General features: G+C 39.4%; 1 protein-coding gene across 4 annotated transcripts in view; it reads right to left on the bottom strand.

Moving 5' to 3' along the window:
• Positions 1–13021, bottom strand: part of nbas (NBAS subunit of NRZ tethering complex) — a 146092-nt gene that overhangs the window by 114209 nt on the left and 18862 nt on the right. For all 4 annotated transcript variants that reach the window (XM_026319344.2, XM_026319342.2, XM_026319345.2 and 1 more), the window contains exons 16-18: positions 9643–9768; positions 9215–9366; positions 8921–9055 (exon numbers count right to left, since the gene is read on the bottom strand). In XM_026319344.2, the coding sequence (XP_026175129.1) occupies positions 8921–9055; positions 9215–9366; positions 9643–9768 (413 nt within the window). The remainder of the gene's footprint in view (positions 1–8920; positions 9056–9214; positions 9367–9642; positions 9769–13021) is intronic.

The raw sequence follows: 13021 nt of genomic DNA, 5'->3' as shown, positions 1-13021 counted from the left end.
TTAAATCAAATCATAGTACAGAAACTGCACTACTATGAGTCACCAACAATTTTCTCAGACAATGGACTCATCGTACTCACATCACTCTCAGATCTTAGCGCTGCACTTGACACAATAGACCAGAGCATCGTATTACAGAGACTGGAACATGTGATTGAGATCAAAGGAACAGTGCTAAAGTGGTTTTAATCTTATTAATCAGACATATTCCAATTTGTTCATAATGAACCTTCCACGCACACAAAAGTGAATTATGGAGTTCCACAAGGTTTTGTGCTAGGACCGATTCTCTTCACCTTATACATGTTAACCTCAGGCTACATTATTAGGAAGTACTGTATTAATTACCATTGCTATGCAGTTGACACTCAGCTGTATCTATCTATAAAACCTGATGAAACAAATCAGTTAGCTATACTTCAAGCATGTCTTACAGGTCTACTGAATGACCAGTAATTTTTTAATCAAACAATATAGCTACTTTAGATGGCATAGCATTGGCACTACTGTGAAAAACTTTATTTTTGACCCAGATATGTCCTTTAATTCACACAAAAACAAATCTCTAGAGCTACCTTCTTTCACTTGTGCAATATTGCTAAAATTAGGAACATCATGTCTCAAAATGATTCCGAAAAACTCGTCCATGCATTTGTTACTTCAAGGGTAGATTACTGTAATTCGTTACTATCTGGATGTCCCAGTAACTCCATAAAAAGCCTCCAGTTAATTCAGAATGCTGCAGGCAAAGTTCTGGCAGGAACTGGTGAGAGATCATATTTCTATTACATTAGCTTCTCTTCATTGGCTTCCTGTAAAATACAGAATAGAATTCAAAATCCTTCTCACATACAAAGCCCTTCATGATCAAGCTCCTTCATACCTTAAAGACCTCATAGTACTATATCATCCCAATAGACCACTTTGCTTTGAGTGCAGGTCTACTTGTGGTTCCCAGAGTTTCCAAAAGTAGAATGGGAGGCAGAGCTTTTAGCTATGAAGCGTGGAACCAGCTCCCGGTTTGGGTCCAGGAGGCAGACACCCTCTCTACTTTTAAGGCTAGACTTAAAACTTTCCTTTTTGACAAAGCTTATAGTTAGGGCTGGCTCAGGTGACCCTGAACTATCCCTTAGTTATCCTGCTATAGGCCTAGACTGCCTGAAGACTCTCCATTGGCTCACTGAGCTCCTCTCTCCTCTTCTCTCCCTCCTTCTATCCTTCTCTCCTCTCCCCTCCCCTAACCTGAGTGTATCTTGTATTCAGAATTCAGATGGCATCACTTCTCCATCTCTGTACAAAAACCCAGAATATGACTCCACTGACTGAAATGCATCACCAAAACAACACACGTCTAAATACACAAACACACCCACACAGAAATACGGTGTCTGATGAAAGCGATTATCACACAGTATGAAGGACAAAATTTAACTGCATAAACAGACAAAAACACTTAAGCTCATACCTTCACAGCATACGATGCCAGTAAAAGACAACAATCATCTGCAAATGCATGTATGCACATGCACACACACACACACTTACAATGCTTGAGAAAATGAGCCTTCTGACTGAGGTCTCAATCGGATCAGATAAGAACATAAACACCTTGCAGCAGACTGCACACTCTCATCTTCACAAGCTTTCCCCCCACATCTCTCTTTCCCTCGCTTTCACTCATGCACAGACACACACTACTACTGCAGAATTGTCCGTCGTGCTGTATGCGGAGTCAGAGCAGCAGTTATAAAAGCCCTTGGGGGATTCTGAATTATACACACATACACACACCAATGAGAAAGAAGCTAAAAGATAAAACTATCTTCATGCAGTCAAAACTGTTTTAAACATGCAATACAAACAACACTGAGCAGCAATAACCAAACCCTGAGGAAGTCTGTATTTCATGTGACATTACATTTCAGGATAGCAGAATGTAGTGCATTGCAACACATTTCCTATAGGAGTACAACTGACAGTAACAAGAGAGGCTGGAGTACATTAAAAACCAGGATTTTATTTTTGACCCGAGATAAGTAGATCATACATGGTTGAATATACAGGCTCTGATTTGTGTGTGACTTTCATTCACACGCAAAGACAAACTCAAGACATTTTGAGGGACAGAAGATGCACTCAGTGTGATAACCAGTAGTTACAGTGGCTTCAGTAACTATTCATACTTCTGCCACTTTTTGCAGATTTTATTTTGTTGTAGATTTACATTTACATAGATAAATTTGCATCTTTTTCCCATTGATCTACACCAAATAGTTCATAAAGTGAGATTGTTTTGAAAAATTGTTTGCAAATATATATTATATATATATATATAATATATATAATATATATTATATATATATATATATTATATATATATATATAATATATATAATATATATTATATATATATATATAATATATAAATTGTTATTCACGTCGGCAGCAATGACACCCGATTACGCCAATCGGAGGTCACTAAAATTAATGTTGAGTCGGTGTGTAACTTTGCTAAATTAATGTCGGACTCCGTAGTTTTCTCTGGACCTCTCCCCAATCTGACCAGCGATGACATGTTTAGCCGCATGTCGTCGTTCCGTCGCTGGCTGTCTAGGTGGTGTCCAGCAAACGATGTGGGCTTCATAGACAATTGGGCCACTTTCTGGGGAAAACCCGGTCTGATAGCGAGAGATGGCATCCATCCCACTTTGAATGGTGCAGCTCTCATCTCTAGGAATTTGGCCGAGTTTCTTAGCCGACCTAAAGCCTGACAATCCAGGGTGGGGACCGGGATGCAGAGACTCAGTCTAAAACGCTTCTCTGCAGTTTCCTTAGAGCCGCCGCCCCCTTCAAACCACATAGAGACTGTGTCTGCCCCTCGAACATATAAATCAAACAAATCAGAAGTTAACAGAAGAGGAGTTATTCATAAAAATTTAATAAAAATTAAGACCACTCCTCTTATTGAACAGAAAAACAGAACTGTCAAATGTGGATTATTAAATATTAGGTCCCTTTCTTCTAAATCTCTGTTAGTAAATGATTTGATAACTGATCACCAAATTGACCTACTTTATCTTACTGAAACCTGGTTACAGCAGGATGAATATGTCAGTCTGAATGAATCAACCCCCCTCAGTCATAAAAATTATCATGTTCCTCGAAGCACAGGTCGAGGTGGAGGAGTAGCTGCAATCTTCCAGTCAAACTTATTATTAAACTTTCATCCTCAGAACAGTTATAACTCATTTGAGAGCCTCACTCTTAGTCTCTCACATACAAACTGGAAAACACAAAAACCAGTTCTACTTGTCATTTTGTACCGTCCACCTGTTCCTTACTCAGAGTTTTTAACTGAATTCCCTGACTTCCTGTCTGATTTAGTGCTTAGATCAGATAAAGTCATTATAGTGGGAGATTTTAACATTCATGTAGATGTTGAAAATAACAGCCTCAGCATTGCATTTAATTCTATATTAGATTCAATTGGTTTCATTCAAAACGTTAATAAACCCACCCACTGTTTTAATCACACCCTTGATCTTGTTCTGACCTATGGCATCGAAATTGAACATCTAATAATTTTCCCCCCAAATCCTGTTTTGTCAGATCATTCTTTAATAACTTTCGAATTTAAAATGATGGATCATGCAGCGTCTGGAAGAAAATTCCACTACAGCAGATGTTTATCCGACAACGCTGTTAATAAATTTAAGAAAATGATTCCATCTTTATTTGCATCTATGCCAAGTATAAACATAATGGAGGGCAGCTGCCTTAATCCTACTCCCTACCAAATTGATCATGTTGTTGACAGCGCTGTAACCTCACTGCGTGAAACGCTTGATTCTGTAGCCCCTCTGAAAAGAAGTTAGTGATTCAGAGAAGACTAGCCCCATGGTATAATTTACATGTTCGTACCTTAAAGCAGGCATCACGAAGGCTGGAAAGGAAGTGGCGTTCCACAAACTTAGAGGAAATTTTTCTAGCCTGGAAAAACAGTCTATTAACATATAAAAAAGCTCTCCGTAAAGCCAGAACTGCATACTATTCATCACTAATAGAGGAAAATAAGAACAATCCCAGGTTTCTTTTCAGCACTGTAGCCAGGCTGACAAAAAGTCACAGCTCCGTTGAGCCCAGTGTTCCCTTAGCTCTCAGCAGTGATGAATTTATGAGTTTCTTTACAAATAAAATCACAACTATTAGAGATAAAATTCAGCAGATGCTTCCTATACCTGCAATAAATGAATCTTTTACTACAGTAGCTCTTGAATCATCTGTAGGACCTCAGTTATGTTTAGACTGCTTCTCTCCTATAGATCTCTCTGAATTTACATCAGTAGTTGCTTCATCGAAATCATCAACGTGTCTCTTGGACCCCATCCCGACTAGACTGCTTAAAGGCACCCTGCCATTAATGAACTCATCTTTATTGGACTTGGTAAATTTATCTCTAGTATCAGGCTACGTACCACAGGCCTTTAAGACTGCAGTAATCAAACCTTTACTCAAAAAGCCTAGTCTTGATCCAGGTGTCTTGGCTAATTACAGACCAATATCCAACCTGCCATTTATTTCTAAAATCCTAGAAAAAGCTGTTGCTAAGCAGCTATCAGACCACTTACACAGGAATGAACTATTTGAAGATTTCCAATCAGGATTTAGAGCACATCATAGTACAGAAACAGCACTGTTGAAAGTTACCAACGATCTTCTCTTAGCCTCAGATAATGGACTTGTTTCGATACTTGTCCTCCTAGACCTTAGTGCAGCATTCGACACCATTGACCACAACATCTTATTACAGAGACTGGAGCATGTGATTGGTATCAGAGGAAAAGCGTTAAAGTGGTTCCAATCCTATTTATCGGACAGATTCCAGTTTGTTCATGTCCATGATGAACCTTCCACACGAACAAAAGTTAGTTATGGAGTTCCACAAGGTTCTGTGCTAGGACCGATTCTGTTCACCCTGTACATGCTTCCTTTAGGATATGTCATTAGGAAGCACTCTATTAATTACCACTGCTATGCAGATGACACTCAGTTATATCTATCTATTAAACCTGTTAACACAAACCAGTTAACCAGACTTCAAGCCTGTCTAACTGACATAAAGGCTTGGATGACCAGTAACTTTTTACTTTTAAACTCGGAGAAAACAGAAGTCATTATATTTGGGCCTAAAAATCTCAGAAATAACTTTTCTAAAATTATAGCTACTCTAGATGGCATAGCCCTGGCCTCCAGCACTACTGTAAAAAACCTTGGAGTTATTTTTGACCAGGACATGTCCTTTAACTCACACATAAAACAAATTTCTAGAACTGCATTCTTTCACCTGCGCAACATTTCCAAAATTAGGAACATCCTGTCTCAAAATGATGCAGAAAAACTAGTCCATGCGTTTGTTTCCTCAAGGCTAGATTACTGTAACTCATTACTATCTGGATGTCCTAATATCTTAATAAAAAGCCTCCAATTAATCCAGAATGCCGCAGCCAGAGTCCTGACAGGAACTAGCAAGAGAGATCATATTTCTCCTATATTGGCTTCTCTTCATTGGCTCCCTGTAAAATATAGAATAGAATTTAAAATCCTTCTTCTCACATACAAATCCCTTCATAATCAAGCTCCTTCATACCTTAAAGACCTCATAGTACCATATTATCCCAATAGACCACTTCGCTCTCAGAGTGCAGGCCTACTTGTGGTTCCCAGAGTTCTCAAAAGCAGAATGGGAGGCAGAGCCTTTAGCTATCAAGCTCCTCTCCTGTGGAACCAGCTCTCAGCCTGGGTTCAGGAGGCAGACACTCTCTGTACTTTTAAGGCTAGACTTAAAACCTTCCTCTTTGACAAAGCATATAGTTAGGGCTGGCTTCAGGCAACCCTGAACCATCCCTTAGTTAGTTATGCTGCTATAGGCCTAGACTGCCCGAGGACCATCGGTGCACTGAGCTCCCCTACCCTAACCCCCCCCCCCCCCCCCCCCCCCCCCCCCCCCTTCTCTCCCACCTCATGTATATTCCACCATTGAATGTTACTAACCTTGTGCTCTCTCTCTACCCTAGTTTGTGCTCTCTCCCTCCCTCTCTCTCTCTCTCTCTCTCTCTGTACCTTCTGCAGGTGTCCCTGGTCCTGGAGCTGTTTATCGCTGATGTGCAGTTACTGGCCCCACCAACTTGCAGTGTCTATTTGTTGTTTATTGTTGCTGTTCTTTTCTCTCTGCTCTATCCACTCACCCCAACCGGTCGAGGCAGATGGCCGCCCAAACTGAGCCCGGTTCTGCTGGAGGTTTTTTTTTCTTCCGTTAAAGGGAGTTTTTTCCTCTCCACTGTCGCCAAGTGCTTGCTCATAAGGGAATTGTTGGGTTTTTAGTTTTAGTTTTTGTAAAGTGCCTTGAGATGATTTGTATTGTGATTTGGCGCTATACAAATAAAATTGAATTGAATTGAATTGAATTGAATTTGCAGAAGTATTCAGACACCTTACTGTCGCAATCCAAATTGTGGACAATTAAATCCTGTTTGCATTAATTATCCTTGAGAGGTGTCAAGAACTTGGCTATAGTCGACCAGATATAAAAACGCATCTGTATATATACGATTGCAGAAGTCACATGGAAGGAACTCTCCATTGACCTCGGATAAAATTCAGGATCAGAAAAAAATATAGGCTCAACTTTGTAAAGCATTAAATTGTTCCTTAAATATTTGTGAAATGTAAGACACTTCCCAGAGTTAGATGTCCACTTAAACTTAGTAACCAGACAAGAACATCCTTGGTCATAGAAGTGACAATGAGCTCAATGGTCACAGAGACTGGAGCACCTGCCAGAAGGACGACAATTTAAGGAGCTCTCTGTCAATCAGACCCGGTATGGTAGAGTGGCTGGAGAGAAGCCACTTTGAGAAAAAGACAGATGATGCCTGGAGCTTCCAAACAGCATTTAAAACACAGAACAAGAAGAAAATGATCTTGTGGTCTGATGACACTCCTCAGAGTTAGGTTGTGTGTACTACAAGTATTACATTACGTCTTCTGTGCACCACGCACTGCTTATCACCTGCTAATACCATCCCTAAAGTGAAGCCTGGCGGTAGCAGCATCAAGCTATTTCTCATTAGCAAGGGCTGTGGCTCTACAGACCACTGAATTAAGGATATTTACAGTATGTAAGATTTTCATTTTTTATTTTTAATAAATCTTCAAAAAAAAAAAAAACACATTACGGGTTGTTCTGTGTAGGCTGATACATAAAGTGTGTGTATGAAGGGGTCTGAACATTTTATGAAGACACTGTAAATACAGTCCTTATCTACACACAAGATCATCACACACACACTTTGAACAGCTGTGATCAATATCAAGCCATTTCTATAATGGTGGTGCAGTTAAAAAGAAATTAAGAGAATTATTATCTGTCTCAGGTCTCGGCCACAGGCCTCAAGGCAACATGGTTAGATCCATTAGTAAGGAGCTTCACTGCACCCAAACACACACACACACACACACGCACACACACACGCACACACACACAAAAATACATTTTGGGGACACGGGTATGTGCTGGCAAATGCCGTAACTCAAAGACAGAGAACGGAGAAGAATAAGCATATTTAAAAAAGATAATTCACTGGGGACTTAATTTAATGGTTTACTTAATGTTTGCAAATTATCGATTTTTTTGTACTCCGCCCTGTATCTTTTTTTTATCCTCCATCTTTTCTTTATCTACCATGGACTATGGGTCTGCAGTGAAGCTAAACAGTTTTATTACACAATGAACTAAACCAAAAGAAAATCAGAGGCACAAAAAAAGTAAACAGGCAATGGTGAGGAAGATGTTACAAAGGATTGATATTACACAACTTTTGCTCTTCCTCATTCAAATGCAGACTGGAGGCTCACTGGTTAAGTATTTCATGAAAAGAACAACAGAGAGACGTAATAGTGAGCATAATCCGGCTACTAAACTTGACATGCCTATATGCACAATCTTCATTACATAAAGACAAACTTGATTTAATGTGCATCATTCATTTTAGTATATGCCTGTTTTTATGTGTTTACAGATGGTAATTTTAACACATATGTGTAATGGGTGTATGAACTCCATCTTAAGTGTATTACACATACCCATGTATTATGAATTTGTGTGTGCGTGTGTGTGTGTGTGAGTGAGGTGATTAGTGATCACTAAAGGGTTTTTCATTAGTCTTTCCCTGGGCACTCAACAACAAAAGCATAAATTACCTCCAACAGATTACCCACTAATCTCCACCAACGCTTTCTCCCTCTCTCTCTCTATCCCTCAGCCTCATTAATGTCCCTGCCTTTATGATCCCCTCTCCAGAGTGCGACCTAATCAAACAATCAGTGCTCAATTTGGCAGCCTTCTTTCCAATTTCCTCCTGGTTTCCTTGTCTACACCTTAAATACCGACACCATAATTTCCCCTTTTTTTTTTTTTTTTTTTTTTTTACTTTCAACAGTGGAGTCATTACAGTTGATACTCAGAATAATAATGACTTGATTTCATCGTTCTAAACAGCAGACAACAACCTGCTGACAAGGCGACTCATATGGGTCATCGTCAAGTTCCACTTGGTGGGATTTTTCCACCCACCCAACAACTGCTACTTTGGAGATGGTGTTTTAGTCACTTGTCCTTAAAGTTATAAGGACAGCATTAAAAAAAAAAAAAAAAACAGGCAACTAGCAAGGCAGACACTTGCCAACCAAGCCTGGGTCCTCCAGCTGAAGGATGGTCTCTCTGACCCACTAGCCAACACTGGTGATTCTGTCCAAATAAATCATCGGTACATTTAGAACACTGGAGGCGTTCCTGCTTAAAGTGACTTCCTGTCTTCATCTGTTCCCTGTCTTACCAAGCTGACGAACGAAGTCTGTGTACCTGCTAAAATCGACCTTGGCTAGCAGCTCCCGTCTCCTCCTGTTCTCCCTCTCCTTCCTCTCCATCTCTTCATCGTCTGACAGGATGTCTTCGTAAGGTAGGTCATCAAGATCAACATCGCCTGGCATGATAAATCTGGGAGGTGGCAATAAAAAGACACATAGCTAAAGCGGAAATATGGATAAACAAAATGAGACAGGCAGCAGTCTCAGGAAGAAGCTGACAAAATATATATAGACTATGTATGTTCAAGTATAATGTTGCTGTGTGTTCATGTATTCATGCATGACTGACCTGCCCCCATCCTCATTATTTCCAATGGCTATGAGAGCCTCAAGGTCAGTTCCCTTCAGGCCATACTGCAGCAGCTCCTTGGCGGCATCAACATTCTCTGGAACGCGCTCCACACACTCGTGCAGCACCCATGAGCGTTTGCGGATCTTGCTCTGGTTGGGATGATGAGTTTAAGGAAATGGAGGAATAAAATGTGAAATAAGAATTAGAAAGAGGGTGTGAAAATTTGCTACAAATTGGTAAAAACAGTATGGGAGTAAAGGGATTGTGTTGCACTTAGGTGTACACTTCTCTCAGTCACCCACAAACATTTGCTGCATATTTCTTACCAGATATCCAACAGACTGTAATAAACACCAAAACTCAGACGCAATCTTGTTCTCTCTCATTTCATCACACCCTTGTCTATTAGTTCTTCCAGCTCTTACCAGATAATCTTGTATTGAGGCAATGCTGACGGTGCTCTTCCTCCACTGTCTCTGGTAGACCAGGTCAGAGTCAAGATTATACGCTTGGGCAAGAGACAGGGCTTCACCATATTCCTCATTGTCAATCTATGAGGCAAACAAAAACAAAAACAATTTATAAGAACAAGATCAATATTTGGACATGTTTTCTTCACACCCAAATATGTTGAAGAAGAAGACTATGAAGTATATGAGCATTAAAGTGTTTGTAATACGAACAATCCATCTAACAAAATGTCTCAATAAGAAATGAGCACACAGCAACTCTCTGTAAGCTTTCTGATGTAAAATGTAAGCTGGGTACAAATAAAAAAATAAAAAAAACAGCCCAACAAACAATTAATTAGTTTCATATTTTGTAAGATACTTTTTTACATCCAATTATCATCTCAAGGGTATATTACTGATTTAATCTTCATTCAGAATGTTCATTAATACAATTAAATGGGAAAAAATACATAAAATGATTAAAAACCACACCGTTTCTAAAGCAAGTCTCTAGGCAAAAACACTAACAAGAGAAAAGTCCATGGCCCCACGTTCAATCACAGTCAAGGACATAGAAGCCGAGAATAAACTTGGGCACAAGATATGTCATCCTAAGCACACCCACTGAATACTCAAAGGCTTGAACGGGAAGAGGTAGAACATGCAGATTTCAATCTGTGCAGCAATGTGACATGGTCTGAACTGGAACTGCTACAGATGGATAAGATGAATGACTGAAGGAGAATAAAATAATAATAAAATCAGAGGAAGAAGGCCCAACAGAGGACTCGAGAGCAGATATTGGGACTTAGCATCACTTAGCATCACTCAGCGTCACTGGTACCTCACAAAAAACTTGACTCCAAATCTACACCCATGCCAGTAGCTATACTACACTAAATACTAACATGCTCTCAATGACAATATTAAAATTAGTTACTTAGCTGGGACAGATAATGAAGATAGACCTGATGTACTGTATCAAGGAAAACAGGTGTAACATCAGCATGTTAGCACTGTCACTGAAATCATGTAAGCAGCCAGGTTTAAGCCAGGTTTTAAAGTCAGTCTTACCACCATATATTTTTCTTTGATAGTAGTATTGGTAGTTCTTATTGTCATCATCATTATTATTTTTATTACATTGCCCTAGCCTACATATCAACACATAATCATACTATAAGAGGTTTAGTGTCATACTGGTGTCTTACAAAATTATTTGATCCAACAACATCATGACACCTCCATTTATGCAGGCCCACACAATTTGTATGAAAGTCCATGTGTGCAAGTGCACAGCCTGACACACACACTGAGAATGCATCTCTTTCTGTGTGTAGGAGTACAAAGCAACACATTAGCCAGTCTGTGGTTCCTTGAGGGCAATAAGAACCCCACACAGTTAAACCTCACGTAGGAGGACATCAAAAAACACTTCCTTTTCTCTCTGGATTCAGCTAATAAAACTGTTAGCAGCCCTGTCAATGTGCTACGCATGCAGGCAGGGTTACACCACCCTAGACATCATCAAACTCCTCCTGAACACATGAAGAGGCTGACTTGAGGAAATAACCCGGAATCACTTGTTCAAGTCTATTCAGTCAGTTGTTGCGTAAACCTTGACTGAGGGGAATCTGAGGAGAAAGCAGGTCATTCTGGGGTCTCGGTGTGTGTGTGTGTGTGTGTGTATGTATATGGCTATGTCTGTACAGCTCTATCACAAGTATATACAGGCACTGACACACACAATACACCAAGAATGACATATCCACCAACATATCTATCCATGCAGACAGTACAGACAACCCTCCTCACACACCTTGTGGGAAAAAAAATACAAAAAAATTAGCAGAAACACAGCAGATGGGGAAGCGCCTTAGGTACCAAGTGTTACAAAGAGATAATAATGATATATTACTTTGTAACTCTCAACTGTTAGGATTGATGGTGATGACTAATGGCATCTAATGATGATGACAATGATGAAGGAGGCAGTAGATGATGGGTCATAAAAATGACTGATGAACCATGTTCAACTTGGGACCACTGAGAGCTGATACCACTCTTGCTGTGCTTTATGACAGAGTATGTTGTTGTCTTTGCTGCAATTTGTAGTGAGCAGCAACAACAGCCATATTTCTAATGCAGCAATTAGCATTTCAGAGAAACCCCTGGGGCTAAGAAATAGCCTTAGAGCAGACTGAACATCTTGCTTGGTTTTCATTTCTCCTCAACAGCACTCTGGAGCTGATCCAACAAAACAATAGCACTTCACTGAGCTGGCACAAAAACCAATTTTGTAGATCTGCCTGTTATAATTCAGTCAATGACCAAATGGATTCAGATGACTTTCATCAGTTACTGCTAAATTAAGTGGCAAAAAGAAATGAATAGTTTTCTGATAAATGTGATATCCACAATTGAAGATAACTGACAACCACTTTTAAATAAAGATTATTGGCATTACAGTGAGGCATGTGTGATTCCTGCGTAAGTTTGACTATTAGATCAGATAACACTTCATTGATCCCCTGGTGGGGAAAATCAGTGTGTTAGAACACTAAGCAGAAAAAGCACAATAAAAATAGTATAATAGAGTTTGGAAAATAAAACAGAATATGGGAAAACACACATAATAGTAATTATAATAATAATAGAATAATGACAAAAGCCTTAAAAAAAAAGGGCAAGTATAACTGGGAATTGAGTATCTCTGAAAATGCCAAACAGGTAATATCAGTTTCTTTACCAAAATAAATTTATAATACAATGTGAGAAAAAACTGCATATCAGCACTGGAAATGTTGGTTAGATGATTTAGCTAAAAGAGCATTCATATCAAAACACAGAGGCATTCCAGCATGAACACTGACAAAAGCTTTTCTCACCTCAGCACAGAGGCATTTTGCTGTGTATGCTCCAATGAATAAGTAAACAGTAACAAAAATATGATTATTTTATCCACCAATGTGAATATGTTACAACATTCTGAGGACTGTTCCTGGGTTTAACACACACTGCAAATCAAAGCGTCTACCCAATAAGGCCCCGCCGATGCTGTGACTTAAATAAGAATATATTGAGATGACTTCTCCACTGAGTCACCGAGCACCTCAGTAAACCAACCAATTAGGTATTTATTCACACATCAAACAATAACACTAAATAAGAGCATAGCCGAGTTAGCGGTTCATTGAGCCACAAAGTAAATGCTAATGACAAGAGTATAACATGTTCACATGTTCATGGTAGCAGCAACATGGAAATGATTAGCAGTTATCAGGTTCACTATTTAAGTCATCTTAGTTAGCTTAACATGCACCTTTGCAAATTAGCACTAAACACAATAAGA

This window comes from Mastacembelus armatus, chromosome 24, assembly GCF_900324485.2.
Source record: "Mastacembelus armatus chromosome 24, fMasArm1.2, whole genome shotgun sequence".
NCBI lineage: Eukaryota > Metazoa > Chordata > Actinopteri > Synbranchiformes > Mastacembelidae > Mastacembelus > Mastacembelus armatus.
This window is presented reverse-complemented; position numbering and strand designations above follow the sequence as displayed.